Source organism: Hippocampus comes, unplaced genomic scaffold, assembly GCF_001891065.2.
Source record: "Hippocampus comes isolate QL1 unplaced genomic scaffold, H_comes_QL1_v1.1 scaffold111, whole genome shotgun sequence".
Classification (NCBI taxonomy): Eukaryota; Metazoa; Chordata; class Actinopteri; order Syngnathiformes; family Syngnathidae; genus Hippocampus; species Hippocampus comes.
In genome coordinates this window covers 3,741,740-3,767,003 of record NW_017805698.1, presented here as the reverse complement: position 1 = coordinate 3,767,003, position 25,264 = coordinate 3,741,740, and the positions used below count along the sequence as shown (strand labels likewise).

Genomic DNA, 25,264 nt, shown 5'->3' with positions numbered 1-25,264 from the left:
TATATATATATATATATATAAACTTTAAACAATTTTAAGTATGGATAAAATATGTCAGATCTATTCAATAATTGAAGCAATGTACATCACAAAATCTTCATTTCTTGTCATGCTCACATTGGAATGTAAAGTATAAAAGATCCACTCTTCGACAACAAATGGCTTGAATCAAACGATAACCACATGCAGTGAGCTGCGCGTTCGCCCTATCGAAGTTTTGCGGACATTTGCATTCTGTTATTTCACATTTGCCTTTTCAAACCTCAAATTGATGATCATTGTCATGAGCGCTGCGATCAATATCGGATGACTACTCCGACTGCAGCAACCTGTCAACACAAGTCAGTGTGTGTCAATAACTGCTGTCGCTGTTTTCTTACCAGAAGAAAAGCTTGGAGAAAAGATTAGCCTTTGAAGACGGATTATCCTTCACGTCTTGACGCAAAGCTTCCATGTCACTGGGGCAAGTAACACAGGAAGTTTTTTTTTCTACCGACAGGCTAGTTACAGAAACAACAGGTCGAGTTTATGTCAACATTACGTCTGGCAATATTGAGGAAGGCCACTTGGATTCCAGTAGAAACCGGCCGGCTTGGCAGGCGAGCGCCTGCAAGGGGCGTGTGTATGTGACGTCATTAAGACCACTGCTGTGGTTCGGACGCGTCCATCAATCAAAAAAAAGAAAAACACAATCTACGAATGCAAACAATGGGGTTAGCGTCAGGTCTGTTTAATGAGGACTTGATTACGCGTCAAGAAGCACTCCACAAGTGAAACGCGAGGTGGAGTTTTACGCCATCTGGTGGTACATTTCGAAAATATCCATCATCCATCCTTTCTCACCGCTTATCCTCACTTGGGTAGCGGACGATGCGTTGCTTTGACGTCACTAGTAAAAACTGACACAGACATTATCAGAACCCATACTGTCAAACTGCGTGTGGATCTCTATCTCTCTTTCTCTATATTTCTCTCACTATCTCGCTCTCTCTGGCACACACACACACACAAACACACAAACACACACACACCCACACACACACACACACACACACACAAAATTGTGTTGTAGTCCCCTAAACTGGAAGTCATGAGTCATCCTCTCACCCCGAAATGAATGACGAACTTGAAAGTGGACTTTGCTTCCATCGAAACGCGATTGATCATTCTTTGTGTTAATATGAAGCACGGTAATTACTTTTAGACCAAAACGCGGGCACTCAGAAGAGGTGCTTGGGCATTGGCCAAAATAATAACTAACTCCCAGCTCACACTTTGATTACTGTTTGACTTTGAGGCCCTTGTGTCCATGTTTGACCATGAGAGATGCTCTGTCTGTAAATCATCGCAGTGAAAACACATGTCCAAAGTGTAATTTACCTGTCCAGGGCGATTGCGTGCATTTCGTCCGCTAAAAAAGATCACATTCAATTGTGAAAGCCAGCAAATGTCCGGCTTGCAGATCCTGGCTTTCCTCAGCGGCCTCGGGGGACTGGGGGCCACCATCGGTGCCACGGTGTCCAATGAATGGAAGGCCACGAGCCGGGCGTCCTCGGTCATCACGGCCACATGGGTGCTGCAGGGCCTGTGGAACAACTGCGCCGGGAACGCCATCGGAGCTCTCCACTGTAGGCCGCATCATACTATCTTGAACCTGGACGGTGAGTGACTCCTGCTTTCAAACTCTTTCGACAAGAATAGATGTTCTCACTGCGCCACCATCCCAAACGGCACGGCACATTTGTCTCGTTTCATGGTGAAACATCAGTTTTCCTTTGCACGTGACGCAACTTTAGGAAATATCCCTGCGGTGTGACTGCTAAGGAATAGAAAAATATTCATCACTGCCATGCACTCAGCGGTCACCAAATTTGCTACATAATCTGAGCCTTTATTTCGCGACGTGAGAGAAATACCTCTCGGTATGATGGAGCTATGCACTATTACAAAGTGTGGGCACAATAATAAATATTGTTCGTTGAATACCTCTGACGGCATCAATCAAAAGTGAACATTCTTGATGAAAAGGCAGAATATTTCATACCGCCCGATTGTATCTCATCATATTATGATGAGGCACATCATGTGGAGTGTGTCATTCTGAATATGAAACCAATTTTTAAATACACTAATCTGTCATTTTGCTCTGACTTTGCCTGCCTGTTATCTTTCTTTTACTTAGAATGTAATTTTGCAAGTTAGCTACTTTTAATATTCCTTTCATCAGTCCCACCGCTTGCAGATAATTATTTTTCTCTGTAAAAGCCACACAAGGCATGTTCACTTTCGAGTTATTCATTTATTTGTTTCAGTTTGAAGGTATTTTGTTTTATTTCATCTGAATTTATTTCTGACAGTTTGTATTTATTTAATTTTATTTTATTGCAGCTACTGTTTACTGTTGAAAAAGGGTTGTCAGATGGCATGCTGTGTTATGATTATTTCGTACCTATGAGTCATTTTGGATCAGAAGAGATGAGGTGGGGTAGGGCCTCCGAATGAATTTTTCCTTTGGGCCGCAATTTAGTCAGGGGCGACCCTGGCTAAGACCCATCCGAGTCTGGATGGTCTCCTTGTGCTTGCGTGGCTTTTCTTTGGCTACCCCGGCTAGGTGTGAATTGATGTTTATCTTTTTGTACCGTATTTTCCCGCACTATAAGGCGCACCTAAAAGCATTCAATTTTCTCAAACGCCGATAGAGTGCCTTATAATCTGATGCGCCTTATATATGGATCAATATTCTGATTTATTGGGCGTACTATTTTAAATGTCCTGTAAAGCGCTTTCTTACTGCTGCAGCAGTTGAGAAAATTCTCTATATATAAAGCTGTATTGCATTGTATTGTATTGTATTCCCTTTAGGGTAGCTCCATCTAGTGCAGTGGTTCTTAACCTTGTTAGACGTACCGAACCCAACCAGTTCATATGCACGGTCACCGAACCCTTCATTAGTAAGATAAAAATATGATGTATATATGTATATTTTTTTTTACAAATTCAAGACTTAAAAAAAAACACATTTATTAACCCTGGAGAACCCAAGAACCCTTTTCTTCTTTGGAAAATGATGAATTATACATTAAATGACTGCTATATGTTCACTGAACAATAAAATATATGTTTTTTTTAAATATTCAATGCTTTAATCCTAATTTAGGATTAGGGCCAAATTTGACCCTTTGGGATTTAAGGATAGCATTTGAGTCCCGCTAGCAGAATTTATAGGGGCCAAATCGGACCCCAAATCAGACCTGTAGCTTCTATTCTATGCGCCTCATAATGCGATGCGCCCAACATAGGAAAGCAGTTTTAAAATAGGACATTCATTGAGTTATAGTTTCCGCCTTATAGTGCGGAAAATACGGTACACCGTGATTGACTGGCAACTAGTCCAAGGCTTACCCTGTCTCGTTCTCAATAACTGTAAATAAATGTTACAGTAGGTCCTGATCACAAGTTTCCTATAAGTGACACCTCTGTTTAAATGCCAGGTATTTGTGATATGAAAAAAATGAACGCACAAAAATAAAACTGTGATCAATTATTTATGTGTGAGATGTTGGCAACCACATGACAAGCCGTCAGCGCTCATATTCAGGTCCAAACTCCTCGTAGCATAATACAACGGTCCATAACATATTAACCAACTTAACGTTGTGCATCCTGGCTACTTTTTCAACCTCTTGGGAACCATTAATCAATCTTGGTGCCACCGACGTGGTCGGCGCAGAGTCATTCGGAGCAGCATGTATCAGGAGATCCTGGCCTTTGCGCTCGCCACTTCGGGATGGGTTCTCGTGTCATCCACCCTGCCGACAGACTACTGGAAGGTGTCCTCGCTGGACGGGACGGTCATTACCACGGCGACCTACTGGTCCAACCTGTGGAAGACATGCGTCACCGATTCCACCGGGGTGTCCAACTGCAAAGACTTTCCCTCCATGCTGGCGTTGGATGGTTTGCCGCGCTTTTGCCTTCTCGAAGTTTTGCGTCGTGTTATTTCACATTTTCTCCTTTTTCAAACTTGAAATTCAAAATCATTTCCATGAGCGTTGCGATCAACCCATTTATTGTGAATAGTGTCAATGTTTAGCCGCAGTTGACTGATTCTTAAAGCCTATCAAGGAGATTGACTGTGAGCCTTAGGCTGTTTCGACCACGCTTCACGAGTTCTGAGCTAATATTTGCCGCTAAATCTCATCTCGTGACTAATTCTACTGCATGCTTTATGTGCACGTGCATCAAAAGGTCAATAGGTTGTTGATGTCCGGCTGATTGTTTGTGCTCGCACAGGTTACATCCAGGCCTGCAGGGGCCTGATGATCGCAGCCGTGTGTCTGGGCTTTTTTGGTACCGTCTTCGCCCTGGTGGGAATGAAGTGCACCAAAATTGGAGGAAGTGACAAGAGCAAAGCGAGGATCGCCTGCTTCGCCGGTGTCAATTTTATCCTCAGCGGTAAGAGAGTTTGCCGTTATCCCCCCCGGCCCCTTTATCTTTGTAACAGCATGACGTTTTTTCATTTTGAACTATGAATTTTCATAAATCATGCATCTCCAAACTTTTTTATAACTCCGAAATCAAACAACCGATACAGTTTTGGAGCCGTACTGTGTCACAAAATTAACTCATGCATTTGTATTCATGTTTTTTTCGTTTTTGTTGTTTGAAAAAAACTTTTGGGGGGATAAAAGTGTTTCTAGATGTTTTGACTGTGTTTACCAAAGAACAGCTTGTACTGCATCTCTGAGAGATTAAAGCACGCACTATAGCTCAAGATTTTTACACTTATCCTGTTTTTCATGTCTCTCCAAATTTCAGATTTTTTTTCAATGATTATTTTGGGCAATAACAGCTCGTATGCCGACATGTAATCATTGTATTCCAGTAGATACAGTGATTCTCAAAGTGTGCTAAGCAGGCTCTCTCAAGTGGTACACGAGATAATCACTAACTTAACTGTGCAAAGTGTGCATAATGTTACGGTGGTCCAAACATTTTTTTTTTTTTTTTAATACAACGTAGTAGATTTGTTAAATACAGTCCAGTGGTATTTATCTTGTGAGTACAATATAATTTAATCTTCATGAACTGTTTGATTGTTACTCTCTTTTCAATGTACAGTGTACATTAAACTGTTATGGACAATATGGTTAATTGAAAATTCAAAATGCGCAAGTGTCACGTGTCACTCACCACCAACAACCGGTCTTAAGACTTGATCCAATATGTGTTGTTTTTCCTCAGGTCTGTGCTCACTATCAGCATGTTCCCTCTATGCACATCGCATAACGTCGGACTTTTTCAACCCAATGTTTGTGGCACAGAAGTAAGCAATATTTTTCAGGTGTTCAAACGATTTCCCATGAGTCACGTTTGCATGGTTTACAAATCTGCCCTTTCTTCCATTTTAGGTATGAGCTGGGGGCAGCGCTCTTCATTGGCTGGTCAGGTTCTGTCCTTTGTATTCTTGGCGGAGGTGTGTTCTGCTTCTCTGTGGCAGACTGTAAGAAAAGGTCAGTCGTCCATGCACAAGTTTACATGAGGACATTTCATTAGGTACACATGCACGATCTCAATGGCATCTGAGACAAAAAATTTATTATTTCCAGTACTGGATCTTATTAAAGGATACTGTTGGTGGCTTCTGGATGGTTAATCAGCATTGTGTGTGTGTGTGTGTTTTTTCCACCCACAGTCAAACAAATTATGTCTACAAAGGCGCTGCCTCACATTCGCACGTCCCCTCCTACCAAAGAGGACGAGGGCAGTCTGTGAGCCAGAGGCCTCCACCTGAATACAGCAGCTCCTCCAGGGCTCCCAATTTTGATAAGAACGTATACGTTTAAATGATGTGAATATTAAGAGCCACTGCGTGGTGAGTCGTGTAAGATAGTGTGGAGGGAAAGATAATGGCTCACTGGTGGAAACACTTCTGTTGAACACCAGGTGAAGTTGTCATTCCTGGGCATAATGAAAATGGCGTTGAGGTCCACTGAAAATTTTCGTTTTTTCTTTCTTCTTCAAACAGAGCAAATTACTTTTCTTTTAAAAAAAATCCTCAAAATTGGCTCACCTTGAAAATAATGAAATATATTCTTATTGTAGATAGTTTTTTTTTTTTACAAACAGAAACCTTGTTTGTTTTTCTAATTATATTATACTTCTCCTCAAATGTTGCTTTTTTTTTTTTTTTACCCAAAACACAAAAAAAATTTTAGTTTCAAAATAAATCCTGTATTGCTATTTACAGTCTGACTAGACTGTTAATTTTAATTTTACTTCTATTTAAAGTGCTTTTTTTTTTCTTTTTCATCTCTGAAAAAGTTTTACTTCAAACCAAACAAAAATGACTTCTTGGTCGATCTGTTAAAAAATATATACATACTGTGCAGCCAAATTTTTTAAAATTTTTTTACACTTTACACTTTTTTTTGTATTTGAAAAGAATTTATTTTCACTCAACAAACATTTTTGCAGGTTGTTTTTTTTTTTTTTTTTTTTTTTTACTTGAACCATTAAAAAATGTTCTTTGTTTTTCTTTGAATGTATTTAGAAAAGTGTGCAAGTTCTTTGTCTTGCTAGCCTAAAATATACTTCCTGAATGAAAGCCACGTACTTATTTTTTTTGTTTTTATCTGGAAAAAAAACTTTAATTTTGTCTTTCATCAGAAACAAAAAATTTTGCAATTCATATATATATATATATATATATATATATATATATATATATATAAAATACAGAGTATATAGAGTACAGCGCTTTGATACCTTGGGTTTTCAATTAAAAATCATTTGATTGTTTTTCTTTTACCTCAAAACAAACTTTGTTTTTCCAGATAAAAACACATACCCCCACATCGTGCAATTTTTTTCTCTTTTCATTTGAGTAAAAAAAAAAAAAGGGGTGGGATCCTCTGCTTTCAATGGAGGTAAAAAAAAACTTTGGAGATACATTTGGACAGCTTTTATAACGATATAAATTTTGAATGAGTGAAGCAATCACACTAATGCTACACCACTCAACTCAACCCAACTTCATTTATAGGACACTTTAAAGACAATGATAGATGCATACAAATTGGTGTACATGGAGGTAATACAATAAATTAATAACATAAACACAGTCAACACCATAAAACATGAATTAACGCTGTCTCATGCTGAGCTCTACCACTAATAGCCACTAGGGGGCACATGTACACAGTACAGGAGCTGATAGTTGCTTTGATGTAACTAATGTTTTTAATGTAGTTTTTTTCACACATCAATTCTGATCTTGAGGGAATTGCAATTGCTATTTATTTTCGACTTTACATTTTGCTTTAAACGGGCTGCAATATATGTGACCATTATTGTTTTGTACGATGGAATTTTGGTATTAAAAAAAAAAAAAGAAAGAAAATGGAGCGTATTGTGAGAGAGAGAGAGAGAGAGAGAGAGAGAGAGAGAGAGAGAGAGAATACACACACACACACACACACACACACACACACACACACATTCTATACCTGTCATTCCAAAGATGACAATAAAGAAAATGGATTAATGTAGAAGTGTGATGGCACACTCCTGTATGTTTACAGTAAACACTCAGCTAAGATGCCCTCATCAACACTGATGACACACCGGACAAACACGCAGTATGCTCCGCCGACTGACACAACACACTTCACTAATCGCGCCATCCAAAGAAAGATCTTCAATTGAACTGTGTGGACCTTTTCCTCTTTGGAGATGCATAAACGTTTGATCCAAGTAAGCGGCTTCCTGATTTCCACACTGGGCTGGCTCTTTGTGCTGTGCACCATGGCCATGGACTTCTGGAGGATCACCCAAATCGGAGGCCAGGGCGGCTCGTTCATCATCAAGGTGGCCTGGTACTGGTCCAATCTGTGGAAGGACTGCTTCACCGACTCCACGGCCGTCACCAACTGCAGAGATTTCCCTGTTCTCTGGAGTGTCACGCGTAAGACTGTGGTCATTGTTACTATTATGCTAATGAGCTGGAGCTGATCCCAGGTGACTTGGGACGAGAGAAAGGGTAGACCTGGTACTACTCACCAGGCAATTTTTAGATTGGTAAATAAATGGAAAACTATGGAGACATTGAAAGGTTTTGTACCACTTGGGGTATATATTTTGATTGCTGGATGGATGATAGCTACACTGTAAACTAAATTTTGGGTGAACTCAAAATTTCAAGGCAACAAACTTTGATAACACTTTCAGCTAGGCACTTCAACTAAGTGTTTTAAATGTTGCTGTTGTGAAAATTGGCTTCTCTGCATTTCACAACAAATAAGTGTTTACACAACAGTTGTCCCTTTGATTGAACGCCAACACGAAAATATACAGAAAGTAACAAAAAATGTGCTTGTTTTGTGGCACTCGCTAACACTGTTTCGATAAATGTTAGTCATTTATATTTAGTTTTTCTAACTGAAATACTGTAAATATATGAATGTACAAAAAAAAACAATACATTAAAATGAAAACTGAAGTCACTGCTCTGTATTTTATAAAAAGGAAAGACAGGGAAAAACAGCAGTAATCGCTTTAAAATTCCTTCACATTGCTGTGATGTCTGCCATTTTTTCTTTTTGGGTCTATGTGAAGGATTTAATTTGTAAGTTTTTTTGTTCAACCTTTTTTGCCAACTGTACCTTAAAGCATTTGTCCAGGGGGTGCGAGGCTTGCTGATGTGCGGGCTGACTCTGGGCTTCTTCGCCGCCATCTTGTGCTTCCTGGGCATGGAGTGCACCTACCTCGGCGGAGACGAGCAGAGTAAAGACAAGATGCTTTTCGCTGGCGCAGTCTTTCACTTTGTGGGTGGTGAGTAAAACAAGCGCACCTCACTTGGTGTTCCTGACACTGTTTTGCCCACACGTGCTGCTTTGCACGCAGGAGTGTCTGATATTGCGGCCTACTGCTTATACATCAACCGGGTTGCCAGGAACACCTTTGCTGTCAACTTAGCACCTGGACTCTTACGGTACACTTTTATATGACCTTTTTAATCTTATCTGTTATAAATGTCCAATGAGATACATGTAACGTGCAAATTTGGAACGGGAAAGGAAATGTACTGGCTTCTGCGTGTGATCAGTGAAGAAACATGCGGCTTATTACTCAAGGTTTTTCTTGAATGCCTTTCACAACCGTAAACAAATTGTATGCTTGTAGTCCTGAGGCGTCTCACTTTTGAGTATCAGTGTGACAGCAGCAACAAGGTTAGTTAAGAGATCTTGTGTACTGCACTCTGTAATTGCTCTATCCCAGGGGTCTGCAACCAGCGGCTCCAGAGCTGCAAGCCGTGGATGTTCTGACAGATTTTACTTGCTCATAAATCAGTTTCATGTCAACTTATAAACTTGGGAGATGGACGTTTGTCAGGGGGGCATGCTTAGCATGTCCGCCTCACAGTGCCAGAAGTGCAGGGTTCGATTCCGACTCCGGCCTTCCTGTGTGAAGTTTTCATGTTCTTTCTCCCTGTGCCTGTGTGAGATTTCTCCAGATACTCCGCTTTCCTCCCACATTCCAAAAACATGCATGGCAGGTTATTGGAACACTGAATTGTCTATAGGTGTGATTGTGAGTGTGAATCGTTGTTTGTCTGTGTGTGCTCTGCGATTGGCTGGCAACCGGTTCAGGGTGTCCCCCACCTACTGCCCTGCGACCCTTGAGAGGATAAGCGGATCCGAAAATAGATGCATGGATGCTTTTCACGACACATGCAAAGATAGTAATGCCTTTTTTTCTACATTCTTAGTGCAACTAATATTGTTGTTGCTCAATGAAAAACAACTTTGTGAGTTCTCCCCTCCCCCCCCCCTCCCCACAGCCCCACCCCCTTTGTATTACAAAACCCAAAGATAGTTTTTGGAGTTACTGCCGACAAAAATCAAAATTTCTCATCACAACGGGGTATTTGCCTTTCATTGTTCGTTACATCTCTTATGTAACTCTAGGTACGACTTAGGCCCTCCCATATTTCTCGGATTGGTTGGAAGTTTTTTCATCATTTTAGGAGCTCTCTTTTATGCAGCCACAGTGTTCAGAGTACTCATACCCAAAAGGTATACCAAAATTATATCACTTTTTTTTTTTTAAATCAGTAATTAAGAAAGTAATAGCTTTGGATGGATGTTTGTTCCCTGCGCAGTCAAGTGATCTATGCCTACGGAGGAGGCACATACATGGATCCTCGCTTGCGAGGAAGAAGCATGTACACCGGAGGCTACTACAGACCCAACAGACTGTACGGAACTTACTACGGCTCAGGAAGATCCGGCAGCTCCAAAATATCCAAACTCTCTGCGACAACACCAGAGAGGTTTTCTGAAAGGGACGCATTTGTCTAGTGTCGGTAAATGGTTTCCTCGCAAGTGCTTTGTGTATGAAGGAGTGATAAGGCCACGGTGAAAGACAAGTTGTATGTTGTGGGGGTGCGGGGGGTTGTCATGTCAGGACAAAAAAAAAATATCTACAAAGAAACAAAATATTTTATTGAATGAAATAGAAATTCCCATCCAAACATGAATGCAACATTGTAAATTTAATCAAGGAAAGAATTTTAAACAACTATTGCAAATTTGTTACAAGAACAACACTAACAACACTTTTGGTTGACTGGTCAACGTCCACAAATTGCATGAACTGGAAGATCATAATATATTTTTCCCCAAAAATGACTTAAAGTACCTGTACATATTTTTATGATCATATGTTTTCCCCTCAAACTGTTTTTAACCCTTTTCAGGGACAGCGGTTACTACAGTGGACAGCTTATCATGTTATCAGGTTACAGGGTGCACGAAAAGGTTCATGTCAATTGCGCCTTTTATTCTCATGATTTCGACTTTATTATTGGAACTGGTGTAACACTTTTGTTGATCCAAACATATAATTCAATACATGATATACACAACAATTTGTTTCATCTCTTCATTACAGCCTTGTGAACTTCAATCAAGACATGTTTTTTTTCCTCTTAAAATCGAGACCTAATTCTTATCTATGTTCGGATTTTTCCCTCAGCTCAGAGATGTACAACTTTTCTCATAATTTAATTTTTTTTTCCTCACGAAGTTAGAACTTTCTCACAATTTGACATCATTGTAAAAACTAAAATAACAATGCAATGTTTTTTGTGATTGTTTTTTTTTTCTTTACTTTAGATGTATACATTTAACATTTTTAACAAGGTGATTTTCAGAGCGCCACGACTTCTCAGAGACCACACCCTTTTCTGTTGGGAAAAAAAAAAATCATCTATGTTCGGATTTTTCCCTCAGCTCAGAGATGTACAACTTTTCTCATAATTTAATTTTTTTTTCCTCACCAAGTTATAACTTTCTCACAATTTGACATCATTGTAAAAACCAAAATAACAATGCAATGTTTTTGTGATTGTTTTTTTTTCTTTACTTTAGATGTATACATTTAACCTTTTTGAACAAGGTGATTTTCAGAGCGCCATGACTTCTCGGAGACCACACCCTTTTTCTGTTGGGAAAAAAAAAATCCGACTTAATTAACTTTTTTTTTTCTTTGTTACGACTTTATTGTCGTGATTCTCCAACTTGCCTTCATACTCTTCTGCATTATAGAAATGGTAACAAATGAATATCAAAATGACCACACATCACAACACTTTTTGGACAATACATAGCCTACTGTACCCATGTGTGTCTCTATTTTCTGCTGTCGGTGAAATAATCGAACATTGTTCGAAAAAAAAATGCATTCTTGTTTACCCTTCACTTGACAATATAAAAGAATTATTTGTCATCAGATTCTGAACGTCATGTAATGTTTATGCCTTCATGAGCTGTGTACACATTTATACTCATTTAGTTTGCGTGTGTGTGTGTGTGTGTGTGTGTGTGTGTGTGTGTGTGTGTGTGTGTGTGTGTGTGTGTGTGTTTAACAGAGCTCTTTTTTTCAATTCAAACCATGTGGAAAATACTGAAAAAAAGGTCATAAGGGGAAAAAAAGAAAAAGAATTATTGAACTAATTTAGTTACCGGTATGTTTTTTTTCCTTGTAATTATGTTAATGCACTGACTAATTATTCAAATGTTTTCTGTTTCATGACAATACTGTGTAGACTTTTTGGCGGCACTATACATTTACAATGTAATGATCAAATTGTACCTTCTAACAGACTATCGTGAAGTCTGCAGTAACAGATGAATAGACTCTCACAATACAATTTGAATGTACCTTTCGTTTTCATTTTAGCAGTAGGCCTGCTCAAGTTAAAAAAAAAAAAACAACTATAAGTTTGAACATTTCATAATTACCGGTTTATTTAATTAATTGAATGTGATACATTATAGATAAGATGATGGTAATTCTTGTGGTGACTTTCGATACCTGCCTGAGTTGTTGTATGATTTGCTTTTGGATATTTATGAATTTCGCAAAAAGGGTGGGGTGGGGGGGGGTGGGGTGTAGAAAAAGTTAGTTTCTGCAAATATTTGGAGTACAGTACTGTTCCATCAATTGAAAGAGAGAGCACAATGTGAAAGAGGTGGCCCTACAATTCCCAAGCCATTGCATGGCAACGATAAGTCTCTCATTGGATTTTGTCAGATATAGTTTTTTTCTTCATGACAACACCAACAAAAAGTCAACGCGCCTAACCGGAGCCATGCTGGCAAGCGTTTTGATTTCCTACTAACAACAAACACATCACTGTGACCCTCACTAAACATGGGTGGCGTACACAAACAGCCTTCACATCATCATCATCATCATTATGAGGGCGTACACGAACACCCGTGCTACCTTGGAAAGCTCTAACACCGGAAAGTCTTCCTGTTATTGTTCATTTCAAACCAAAGATGGGTTACAGGACGGTGGTGATGTACATGGAGATCGGCTGCTTCGTGGTTTGCGTGTCTGGATGGATCTTGGTGTGCTCCACCATGCCGACGGAGATCTGGACCTGGTCTGAGGTGGGCAGCATTGTCCTGACCACTTCTAACTACTTCTCCAACTTGTGGAAGGACTGTGTGTCCGATTCCACTGGCGTGTCCGACTGCAAGGGCATCCCGTCCTTGCTCGCACTCAACTGTAAGTCGTATACCGTGTCAATCTACTGTGTGACGATGACGCTGGTGTTTTTGGGCAGAAATGTGAAAATCCTACGTTGACCCTTTCGTGCACCCTGTAACCTGATAACATGATAAGCTGTCCACTGTAGTAACTGCTGTCCCCGAAAGGGTTAATATTAAAATCATGAAAAATGTAAACAATTATACATCGTACTGCATCAATACAGTGTTCCTTCGCTACTACACGGATCTGTTATTGCAGCTACAGTCTTCGTGAGTTTTCATTTGTGACTTCTCAGGTTTTGTTGCTATATTTCTTCTGAGTTAGGGCACTCAAAAAAAAAAAAGTATTTTTTGGGAGTGTGTGTGTGTGTGTGTGTGTGTGTGTGTGTATATATATATATCCACATTGCCTTTGGTTTTACAGTTTATATATATATATATATATATATATATACTGTATGCTTATATTTAGATTTTGTAATTTGTATATATATATATGTCATTTTACATATTTAGATATATAGTCGTTTTGATTTACATATATATAAATATACATTTTTTATATACTTATACAATTAATATTTATTTATTTACCTTTTGTTCTTGTACTTCTTAGTTTCATAATTTTGCTGCTGTAAATTGGGAATTTCTCAATTGTGAGACAAATAAGGTTTTCTTATCTCGTATATATATTTGTGTATTTATGTTTGTGTGGTCTTAAATTTGATTGGAGTCTTATTTGTCGTATTTTTCATATTTTCATACAGGTCGTAGAATATTTGGGGCCTACTCACAAGTTTGACAGGATACACCTACGTCTCAAAAGTAACTCAGGGCGATATAAACTTAGGCTTGGGCTCGACAGGTTTATCATTTTTGCAATTGATCCATCTGCTGTTTGTGGTAGGGCACTGCACCACTTTGCCCTTTATTGTGAACTCACCACTGCGTTCCACTTGTTTTGTGTGCGGAAATTCTTCTTTGCAGGGGACATTCACATGTGCCGCGCCCTCATCATCACCGCCATCATCCTGGCGTTCTTCGGCTCGGTCCTGGTCATGGTGGGAATGAAATGCACCAAGGTCGGTGGCTCGGAGTTGGCCAAGGCAAGAGTGACTTTTGCTGGGGGGATGAATTACCTTTTTGCTGGTAAGACTCACCTTGCTGCAGGCAGTTCATTCGGGAGGCTGCGCAATCTAATGACATGTATGCATGGCTTCATGTGACTGGGTTTTTACATGCTTTATATGACCTCGGCTGCAGGGACTACGTGTACTAGGACACACGGTTGTGTTCGTCATCGTTAAAGTAAATGAAGTCATCTATTTTTCTGGAGGGGAAGAATAATATTCATTTGAGGTGTGGCGTTTCTTTTTTAAAGTGCTCAAATAACCTGGCACGAAGCAGTGCATTTCCACATGCCCACAAACTACGCCCACAACAATAAAGTTTTAAATGCCTGAAATTATTTTGCTTGTAAATGCTTTTAAATTTGTTTTTTTTTTTTTTTTTGTGAAGCACATTGGGATACCGTGTGCCCTATATAAATAAAGCTGTCTTGTCTCACATCGATATCTGTCTGATACATCTCTTGTATTGGATATGATTAGCATTTTGCAGATGTGCCTAATATTTTGGCTGTTCGATGTATATTTTACTCGGTGTCTTCTTGTTTCAGGGTTGTGTTCTATGACTGCTTTCTCCTATTACGGCAACAAAATAAGAGCAGAATTCCAGGATCCTAATTACAGAGAACAAAAGTAAGGACATTTTTCAGGATAATTCAAGGAGATGTACTATTTTTTTTTCTTCACAATTTAAAGCAGTTCATCGGTGTTTAAAAAAAGCCTCTGACATTCTACCATCAAAATTCACTCAGGATAAAGACCTACACATTTAATATTCACTTGTCACACTTCGGTTGATATCACACAATTTTGTCTAATGCAAATAAGGACTGCTTTCGTTACCGAGACGACCGCAGGTAGACCTGGAGCACATGACAAAGCGAGCGACAAATCATTGTTGCCAACTTCACTACTTTTGTGGCTATAATTAGTTACTTTTCCGACCCCTCGAGCGACCAACATTGAGGTGGTCATCAGATGATAATCTATACTAACGCTGCAGCTTTGCTTACCTTTTGGTTTTGACATGACTTGCTTTGATTACTTAGGTTTGAAATTGGCGTTGGCGTGTTTATCGGCTGGGGAGGCTCAACTTTACTGGTGGTTGGAGGTCTTCTTTACAGTATCTTTGCGGGGAGGGAAGGCTGCCAATCAAGGTACTAACATTGAACTTCTCTGTGCTAAAAGCAACATTAAAATTTTTTTTTTAAATCCATGAATTTCATTTCAGTTACAAAGCGGACCCCGCCTACATGTTTCCTGATCCCTACATGTCTGCGCCCACAAAGAAGAAGGTGGCTCTCTCAGATGTGAGTGAGAGCAAGAAAACGCCAAGTAGCCGTACGACGAGCAGTATCGGTGGGAGCGGTAGTCGTCGTAGTAGTGGTAGTAGAAGTAGTAGTAGTAGAGCCAGCGGCAGCAGCGTGTCTGCAGTGACCAGCAGCACCAGAACATCTACAACAAATGCATACGTCTGAGTTCATATTAAATGAGGACGCCAGTTATTTTTGCATTCCCCAAATTGAATTTTGGGGCTTTTTATATGAACTACAATGCACAACATGTAAAACCTATTCACATAAATTGACTTTGGTGATTACTTTGATTACTACAGTAATACGGTCTATAAAATCCAAACTTTGCTCCTCGTTCTCTCTGTGTCATAATAGGAATTGTAATTTTAATAGCAATCCAGCTAGTTAGCCTGTCAGTTGCAGCTTTGCTTGAATATTAACACATCAACATGACAAAACAGCTTGCTTCTCTCATTCCAGCTCATACGGGGGACAGTTGATAGCTGAAACATTTCCTAGCCAGAAAAAAAGATCAGCTAACTCCTATGTACTGTAACAACATAACTCAACAAACTCAACGGCATTTTGTTTTAGTGGCAATGAGATGTCACCAAAATCAACAACTTCACCTTTAAACAATGCAATTGTGCTTTCTCGCCCATATAAGTAGCAATGAAACTCCATTTGAAAAGAAAGAAAACCCACTGATTTTAACATTCTTCCATTCCCACAAAATTCAAATGTTTTTGACTTTCTCACCTGTTTCACATTTTACACTTCTCCATCTTTTAAATGAGACCCATCATGAAAAATCCGAATGGCAGAAATTGGAATACATTTGTTTTGAAATGTCCTACATAGCCATTTTGACTGTAAACAAGCACACCTCCTCCACATTGAAAATGCAAATGATGCACACGTTGAACGTAATTTATTCCAATTTTTGCCAATCGAAGTTTTAAAAATGGGTCTCACTTGAAAGCTATCAAAGTGAAACGCCATTTTATTTTTTTGGGTTATGGAAGGCCACCAAATTTATCAACTTGACCCCAAGTGAGTATAGGATAGCCTCTGAATTTAAAATGGCTCGATATATTAAAACTAAATTTATTTCATTTTTTAAAATGGGAATATAAAAAATTATAAAAATGGGAAAATGAACAAACAGAAAGTGAATTTTAAGGGTGTATCCACGCACCCACGCCGAATGCTTCCGTGGCTGCACCGAGTTGAACCTCTTGGAATGGGCGTGGTCTCGCTCAAGCGGGCAGCCAATCATAGTGACCCACGACCGGTCCGCTGAGTTGTGTGTGGCAGCCAGTGAAGGAGACTAGGAAGGAGAAGAGCTTCCCTACAGCTCATCGCTTCAAAGCTGTCAACACATGGGACTGGTTTGGACATTACTCCCCAACACATAACTAATAACGCCGCTTTTGGACACTTGTCATCTCGCCACTGTCACCGAGAGAAACTCGAGTGTCATTTAACCATGGTTTCCATGGAGCACGTGGCTCACAAGATCCTAACTTTCTTGCCATATGTTCTCGTTTTGATTGACATGCGATACGAAGGTAAGTCATACAGTCGTAACGTGGAAATAGTTCATGCTGTGTTTTACGACACTATATGTCTGCTTTTTGGTCATTCCCTTTCACTACGAATGAGCGTTAGCTAAATCGATAACTGTGCTAAAGTCAGCTTTGCCTTTCAAAGTCAATACATTAGCAGGCTAGCCAGCAGTTTCCCACTTTCTCCCCCATACATTAGTGGCCCCGTTGACACTTGTAAACCGACTTTCTTGTGTCCTTTGTTGCGTTTTATGGACCTAAACCACCCATTTGTGTTATGTTTGAAGTGACTCGCGACAAAAAGCGATAGACGTATGTGGTCAACACAAATCAGTACAGCCCAATGAAAAGTAAACTTTTTTTTTTTACAGTTATGTCGAATTAAATCAGGGGTGACGGCTCATTTTCGACTTGCGAGCTACTCACAACATTAATAAGTGAAACCTTGCAACTACGCTCAAAAATGCAAGTATAGAATCATCTTAATATGCACAGTCGAAGTTGGTGAACTTCGCATGACCGCTTGAACTCATGATGCATAATCTTACTGTATATTTTTTGTCATTCCATGACTGACGACTAGCACTGAATGGATTCAACTAGTGATGTATTGTCCAGACAGCAGCTGCTGATAGCCAATCTCAAAATGATCATCAGTCAATTTGGAACGATATCTGGGTTTAACTCATTTACTGCTATTGGCAACTACATATGTCAAAGATGTATGTTAACTGGCTCATTAATCTTCATGTGGGACACGGCAGACAATAAGCAGTCTGGAGCCTGATAAAGTAGCAGCCCAGGAGGTGGCACCGTTTTTTTTTCCTCTGTAAATCCCACAAGTGCCCATGAGCCCTGGATTTGAGCTCAATGACATTGGCACTGTCAACCCCTCATCCTCCACTCTCGATGAGTCCAGTACAAGCAGTGTTGTAGTTTATTTATTTGTCTGTTTGTACATCAGTGTCCTCCTGAAAATGGTAGCACAAGTGTGACTGTTTTTGATAAGACAGCTGGGATATTAGTCATCGCATCTTTCTCTTTCTCAGCTCGCTTCTTGGTCGAGAAGTCAGTGTCATAGCTTTTAAGAGCGCTCAGAAAATTCCACTCCACTCCACATATCCCTTCTTTGGAATGGCAGTGCTAGACTTGCAGATGAAGCAAACACACTTTGGCTTTCACTTGGCCTAGCTCCCCCACTAATTTTTATACCAAAGCCCAATGCAAGTTTAGTAGCAATAAATAGGCTAACTGACAGGGCAACTCCGTACCTTCCTTGAATTTTGAACCCATGCGTCATAAACAATGTTAGATTGGTTGGTTTACTGCCATGTCATTATTTTTTTTCTTTTGTTTTCTTTCTATTTTTTTTCTATTCACTCTACCTACGCGATTGAGCAGCACAGTAGACTGCATTCAACGTAATGGACACCTCTGATTTAATCTGCGTGCCTAGTTTGAGCATCCTAATTTGTGTATGTTTTGGCAGGAGTAAAGTGTGGCAGGGAAGGGAGCGTGGACCATCACATGGAGATGGGCAAGAAGCTGCTCGCAGCAGGACAGCTAGCCGACGCTCTGTCTCACTTCCATGCCGCCGTGGGTAAGTGGCCTAAAGGTGCCATCTCGTTGCCTATGCATTGCCATGTAAATAAACCTTCTTCTTCTGGTCAGATGGAGATCCCAAGAACTACTTGGCCTATTACAGGAGAGCCACGGTGTATCTGGCCATGGGCAAGTCCAAGTCGGCGCTGCCGGATTTGAGCAGAGTCATCGAACTCAAACCGGACTTCACATCTGTGAGTGTCACATTTTCAAATAGGAAATAATAGAGATAGTCAGTCCCAACTGTTGCCACCATAACAGCTTTATTAACCCTCCTTTTAAATCGGGACTCAAAATGACCTGAGTTTGAAGTTGGAAAAAGCCAAAGAAAAACAAAACACAACTTTTGGTTTTAATCCTTTACGTGGCTACGATGTACATCTTCATTCAACTTATGGGATGTAACAAATCGGTTTTCTAACCCTAATCAGGCACGTCTTCAGAGGGGAAACCTCCTTTTGAAGCAAGGCAAGCTGGACGAAGCGGAGAGTGACTTCCGGAAAGTGGTGAGCGGACCATGTGGCAACATTGACCAAAATTTGGTTTGACCTGAAGGTGTCAGTGTCGCACTGCAGTTAGATTGCCAGTTGTGTGACTCAACTGAAGCATAACGCAGAGCCTTCAAACTATTTCAATTTTATGTAAAAACATTTCCTGGCATGCGCAGTATGTGCGGCCACACAGGGTGGGATTCAAGCGAGCACCTTGACAAAGCAAGAAATCTGAATTGTGTCACTTGAACGCCGGGTAAATCCAGTCGAATTGATTTCATGTGTGTGATGTTTCAGTTGAAGGTCCACCCCAGTGAGAAGGAGGCAACGGAGGCCCAGAATCAGCTGTCGAAATCTGACGAGATCCAACGTCTGGTGGCTGAAGCGAAACGCAGCTACGACATTCAAGACTATGCGACGGCCACCGCCCTGCTGGACACCATCATAGAGGCAGGACACTTCAACTCGACTGCTCTGTCACCTTCATCCTCAGCTTGAGTCACGCGCGTCTTATGTTGTTACAGACTTGCGTTTGGGACGTGAACTCCCGCGAGATGCGCGCCGAGTGCTTCATTCAGATGGGCGAGATGGGAAAGGCCATCAGTGACCTGAAGGTCTCGTCCAAGTTGAGGAACGACAACACGCACGCCTTCTACCAGCTCAGCACCATCTACTACAATCTGGGAGACCACGAGATGTCGCTCAAGTAAGAATAAAATGACGCCGTCTCAATATATGATCTGTAGGGAAGCACTTTACAGTCCAGTCTTCCGTAGAAATTGATTCTGCTTCTGAAATGTGAGCCTTTTCCATTGCTACAATGAAGCACAGTGGTGCTTTGAGGTACAAGTGTAATTTGTTCCGTTACCATGCTTATAACTTCAACCTTCTGTTTTTTTTTGTTTTTGTTTTGTTTTTTTTCCTAAGAAAAATAGCACTCTATAATATTGCGGCCAAGCTGTTCAAGTAAAAACAGAGACCTTTTGTTCTCCCCTTTTATTGATTGTCAGCCTGTCTGTTTCTCACCGATGCATTCAATGCAGTTTGGTTTTCGCAATTTCATGTGGTACGACCTTGAAACGTTTTTTTTTTTTTTTTTTTTTTTTAATATAACTGCACACGTTGAAGTTTCTCATTCAAATACCCGACTCAGAACTTTGAATTTGTTGCTCTGTTTGACATTTCTGCAAGTGTGTTATGATGATTGCGGTGATCATTTTGAACTACCGTAAAAGGAAAATCGGTGACTATGGAACACTGTCCAGTATACCAGTACAATTGTTGAATATGGCTTTTTTTTTCCCCAAAGTGGTTTCCTTCATGTATTCATAGCTGACATTTTCTGCACCTTTTTACTTCCTTTCTCCTCTGGTGGGATGTGCAGTGAGGTGCGCGAGTGCCTAAAACTGGACCCCGATCACAAGCAGTGCTTCAGTCACTACAAGCAGGTCAAAAAGCTCAACAAACAGATCCAGTCTGCTGAGGAACTCATCCAAGAGCAGAGGTGTGTGCGTGCGTGTGGCCTATAAAACGCGATGCATTACATTAGTAGTTCTTGTACTGTTAACATCGAGTAGCACCATGATGACCAGCATTAAAATGCAGAAGTGTCCCGAGTAGTCCCAAATGGTCTTCAAACACAAGGTGGAGGTTTTTATTGTATGCCAATACGACTGTCCCGACCCCCAAAAAGCAATTTAAATGCATGAAACAAGTCAACAAAAAAAGTATAACTGTGAAAAAAGACCATATTAAAAGATTGGGACTGTATTGTAAGTTAAATACAACTGAACTGTAATTCACAAATTTACTGTACTTGATTGAAAAACAAAAGACAAAAACAAAGTTCCTGTAACATGATTGTGTGCTGACCACAAGTGGGAGCCCACGTACCGCGAGTGGTTTGAGAATTGGTGCATTACATCACCCTTGAATAAGTTTATCTCATCCTTTGGCAATGACCTTTCAGGTACGAGGACGCCGTGAGTAAATTCGAGGCAGTGATGAAGACGGAGCCCAACGTGGCTCATTTCACAATCATGGCGAAGGAGCGCATCTGTCATGCGTTGACACATGTAAGACCACCATGCCCTGCCGCCATTTGACGCTTCTTTGAACGCGTATTGAAGGTAGCTGGTTGGCTCTCACAGGGCCAGCAGCAGCCCGCCAGAGCCATCAAAGTGTGCGGCGAAGTTCTCCAGTTGGACCCGCACAACGTCAACGTGTTGAAGGACAGAGCCGAGGCCTACATTCAAAATGAACAGTATGAGGAAGGTAAGCAGTGTCACATGATATCCTATCATATGTAATGGTACGTATACGCTGTTGACGTCTCATGTGAAGCTTGAACATGACTATCTTTGTAACGATTCCTTTTTCAAGCAGATTTTAGTATTTTTTTTTACATTAAATTAATCACTGTGATGACCCCTGACTGACAAGGACTAAACTGAAAATCCAACAACTTTTTTTCTTTATATTTCACTTTTACTCTGAATATTTTGATATTTTTCTTGCAATAGTCCACATTTTTTCATCATGGTACTCTTCTTTTGTAATCACAATGTTGATTTTATTCTTGGGGAAAAAAAGTACACAATTTTCCTCCAACAGTTTTCTCCTTTTAGCGGCATTTCCCCTTGGAAGGAAAAAAAAAACAGTACTTCCCACATTTTTTTCCTTTAACCACCACTACTTTTTCACACACTTTACGAAATGGCAAGTTTTGGTTTGGCTTTCTATGCCTCATTAATTTAGAAAGAAGAGCAATAATGGATGCAAGCATCTCATGTTCAGTATCACTGTGATTTTTATTTTGTTGCTTGTCAGTTAAAAAACAAAAATCAGAGATTTACATTTCGCTAACAAGGTCAAATGTTCTTCTGACCACCAAACATGCGCTGCGAAACGAGACAGTCTCATGACAGGGGTGTACCACAAGGGGCCCTACTAGCTCCACCATCAATAAAAACAGCTACCTCAAGGGTGTGTAAATGCTAGATTATTATTATTATTATTAGTTGTAGTCGTATTCCACTGTCTTTTTTAGCTGCTTATAAATAAAAGCAAGTGGACACACAGGATTTATAGTACTGTGAAAAAAGTAGTACTTTATAAGAATGAAGTTGAAATATTGTGGAAGTGAGTTGATAAAAATTAAGCCATGTTACAAAAAATACTTTTGAGAGTAGAGCATAGTATTGCCAGTATGATGTGCAAACTATTTTTGACTCTCGCTTTTACAACTTTTTACAACTTTTTCGACAAACTAAGGCTACCTGTTATCCTTGAACAATCAAACACATTTTTTTGTCTTTTCAAATCATTTTGGGCAAGCATAATGTTTTCTTGTTCAGTTCCTTTTTTTTTTAAATTGAAACAATAAGACCTCATTCTTTGAACAATGTGTTTCCCCCCCCGTAACATTACTTACATTTTGTTGCTGTGCTAAAGAGGCTCACTTTCACATAATTAGCTAAAACTTAAAACATTAAAACACGATGAATGGCAAGTCTACTAGTTTTAATGCTAGCCCACAATATGCAGGACATTTTTGTTTATCAAGCCAGTGAATCTGATAAGCACCAAGTGTCCCATAAGTGTCCCAACATCCAATGAGGGTAGATGGTGAATAATCCCACGTCCCACCTGACACCTTGCGTTCTCTTTGCCAGACAACACGTCCTCGGCTGCTGTTTGTCTAAAACTGTCACTTGAATGCGCCACTCAAACATTATGGACAACTGCGTACTGTAGTGCGAAACCCCACCCGGCCGTGTCCGCTAAACAGGTTTAATCGCTGCATCCCTGCAGGCAGACCCAACAACCTCTTCGACCGTCTCTTCCAACTCTTGTCACTCAGCTAAAATGCACAATGAACACAGTGGGAGCGCTCGGATGCGGTCATGGTGGCTTTTAAAGTGTCATAGCCCAAGGCCGCTAAATTCACCTTTGAGTGCACCTTACTGGATAAACGGACTCAAACCGCCTGGAGCAGCTGCAACATGAGCTTGAAGTGATGGCTAATGTTGTAATCGAGAAAATATTCACAGATCATTAAGTGGAAATATTTTTTTGCAGTGTAGCTGTAGTGTCACAAAGGCATAAGACTTGCACTTGCATAACCTCTCACTTGATTTCCAAGATTGGAGCCAAGCCACTGGAAATTTTTCAGTCACACATAGAAAAACACACAGGCATCATCTTGGTCATCATTTGAAACATTGCAGTCTTGACAACTAGATAACATCGTGATACACTGTCAATGTTTTGATTGCTACAGAAGCAATGCTTGCATAGTTCTGAGTAGCAACAAGAGATGAACCATCTGATCGCTCTCCATAACAGAGAGGAAGAGAAATAGGAGACAAAAAAAGGGTTTTCTGGTTGTATCAAGACCATTAATAAAAAAATTACTCCCCCCCCCCCACCCCCACCACATTCAAATCACTTAGCAATGTGACTGTCGAGCGACATCTGAAAAAAACGAGCTTCATTCACCCGCAACCTGTAGACCTAGCGCTGCTTTCAAAAGCCACATTGAACGGAAGGGAGGGACCGGTTGAGCGTGCCGGGGAACGCTCCGCTTGTTTGCTTTGTGCTGTCACATGACCGCTTCTGTATCAGTTGCGTCAATTGCATTTTACTTTTACTTTTATTGTTTCATTCTTCCTGAATGTTATCCACGAAATTTTTCCATGACTTTTCTAGAACTTGATAGAAAATATTTTTTCTTTGCCCTGAAATGAACTACAAATATATATTATTTGCCAGGTAACTAATTAAAAAAACTGCATGTAATGAAGATTTAATCCCCCCCCAAACCTTTTTTTTTTCTCTTGTGCGTTGCAGCCATTAGAGATTACGAAAGTGCTTCCGAACACAGCGAGAATGACCGTCAGATCAAAGAAGGTCTGGAGAAAGCACAGCGCCTCCTCAAGCAGTCTCAGAAGCGAGACTACTACAAGATCTTGGGCGTCAAGAGGTACAAACGTGCAAATATTTGTCACCAAATCAACATGTTAACAACTACAGTGTGACGTCATCGAGGTTGTTCTTATGTTACGCAACAGGACGGCCCAGAAGAAGGAGATCATCAAAGCGTACAGAAAACTGGCCCAACAGTGGCACCCGGACAACTTCCAGGACCCAGAAGAAAAGAAGGCAGCTGAGAAGAAGTTCATCGACATTGCTCAGGCCAAGGAGGTCCTAACCGACCCGGGTAAGAATGGCATAGCTATGAACGATAGTATCGGGCGAGTACCTGGTATCGGTACTCGCCCTTCCCTAATTACTCGCCCTTCCCTAATCAATACTCTTATAGTTTGGAGATGATGATGTGAAAGACATTGCAAAATGTAGTTTTTATTTTAGATGTAGACGAAGGGAGAATAATTATAATTGTGTGTTTCTGTCCATGTCTCCCAGAAATGAGAACCAAGTTCGACCACGGCGAAGACCCCATGGACCCCGAGAGTCAACAGGGTCACCACAGGGGGGGCGGCCATAAATTCCACACCTTTCAAGGCTTCAACCCGTTCGGATCAGGACCCTTCCACTTCAAATTCAACTTCAACTGAGGACGCCGGAGCGCAGACTTTAATGTCTTCATTTAAAAAGGGAGCTTGTCAGCTCAATTAAAACGGTTTGTCAAAATGTGGACTGCTCCATTTTGAATACGACGCGTTGCTATGCAAACAAAGAGGAGCATTTAACTACCGGGAGCAAAGGGTTTTATCTTTGATGTGCATCCATTCAGGAAAATCATTTTGTACATGCCAACAAACTAATATTTTTACGATTGGACTGTGTTTTCACCTGTAAATAAAGAGCTTATTTATGTATGTAAAATGCACTTCAAAATTTGAATTTGTGGTTGATCACACAATGAAACACAACACTTATCATTTTTACACCACTTACCATGGCAAGGCGTTTGTGGCCGAAAGAAACAACCATGTTTAGAAAGGCGCTTTTGGCCGAAAAAACGACCATGTATCGGAAGGCATTTTTATCCCCCCCAAAAAACGACCATGTATAGGAAGGCGTTTTGGGCCAAAAAAAACAACCATGTATAGTAAGGCGTTTTGGGCTGAAAAAAACGACCATGTATGATGA

The 25,264-nt window shown here is 40.4% G+C and overlaps 5 protein-coding genes across 17 annotated transcripts in view; 4 read left to right on the top strand and 1 right to left on the bottom strand.

Annotated features, from left to right (window-relative positions):
* Positions 1-659, bottom strand: part of LOC109523367 (multidrug resistance-associated protein 4-like) — a 62,273-nt gene extending 61,614 nt beyond the window's left edge. For all 11 annotated transcript variants that reach the window (XR_002169749.1, XM_019882485.1, XM_019882490.1 and 8 more), the window contains exon 1: positions 381-659. Coding sequence is in view for 10 of the 11 variants with exons in the window: in XM_019882485.1 (XP_019738044.1) it covers positions 381-454 (74 nt within the window). In the remaining variant the exon portion in view is untranslated. The remainder of the gene's footprint in view (positions 1-380) is intronic.
* Positions 660-1,363: 704 nt separating this feature from the next.
* On the top strand, positions 1,364-5,892 carry LOC109523257 (claudin-10-like). 2 transcript variants are annotated; one of them, XM_019882272.1, is made up of 5 exons: positions 1,364-1,661; positions 4,294-4,455; positions 5,245-5,326; positions 5,412-5,513; positions 5,696-5,892. In XM_019882272.1, exons 1-5 carry the CDS (start codon positions 1,448-1,450, stop codon positions 5,844-5,846), a joined length of 711 nt encoding a protein of 236 aa, XP_019737831.1. In that variant the 5' UTR covers positions 1,364-1,447; the 3' UTR covers positions 5,847-5,892. The 2 variants fall into 2 exon arrangements, with proteins under 2 accessions (XP_019737831.1, XP_019737832.1); XM_019882273.1 differs by lacking the exon at positions 1,364-1,661 and adding an exon at positions 3,374-3,957.
* Positions 5,893-7,499: 1,607 nt separating this feature from the next.
* LOC109523258 (claudin-10-like) lies at positions 7,500-11,261 on the top strand. Of its 2 annotated transcripts, XM_019882274.1 has the most exons (5): positions 7,504-7,966; positions 8,671-8,832; positions 8,905-8,992; positions 9,969-10,076; positions 10,163-11,258. In XM_019882274.1, the coding sequence occupies exons 1-5, from the start codon at positions 7,735-7,737 to the stop codon at positions 10,359-10,361; spliced, it is 789 nt and encodes a 262-aa protein (XP_019737833.1). In that variant the 5' UTR covers positions 7,504-7,734; the 3' UTR covers positions 10,362-11,258. The 2 variants fall into 2 exon arrangements, with proteins under 2 accessions (XP_019737834.1, XP_019737833.1); XM_019882275.1 differs by lacking the exon at positions 9,969-10,076 and having other exon boundaries at positions 7,500-7,966; positions 10,163-11,261.
* A 1,212-nt stretch (positions 11,262-12,473) lies between these two features.
* On the top strand, positions 12,474-15,840 carry LOC109523390 (claudin-10-like). Its single transcript, XM_019882525.1, has 5 exons — positions 12,474-13,080; positions 14,052-14,213; positions 14,743-14,824; positions 15,241-15,348; positions 15,423-15,840. Exons 1-5 carry the CDS (start codon positions 12,849-12,851, stop codon positions 15,667-15,669), a joined length of 831 nt encoding a protein of 276 aa, XP_019738084.1. The 5' UTR covers positions 12,474-12,848; the 3' UTR covers positions 15,670-15,840.
* Positions 15,841-16,795: 955 nt separating this feature from the next.
* On the top strand, positions 16,796-25,009 carry dnajc3a (DnaJ (Hsp40) homolog, subfamily C, member 3a). The gene is made up of 12 exons (XM_019882524.1): positions 16,796-17,057; positions 18,544-18,654; positions 18,726-18,850; positions 19,088-19,162; positions 19,445-19,597; positions 19,672-19,853; positions 20,532-20,651; positions 21,117-21,222; positions 21,298-21,421; positions 23,999-24,131; positions 24,220-24,368; positions 24,575-25,009. The coding sequence occupies exons 1-12, from the start codon at positions 16,976-16,978 to the stop codon at positions 24,724-24,726; spliced, it is 1,512 nt and encodes a 503-aa protein (XP_019738083.1). The 5' UTR covers positions 16,796-16,975; the 3' UTR covers positions 24,727-25,009.
* Positions 25,010-25,264: the final 255 nt, after the last annotated feature.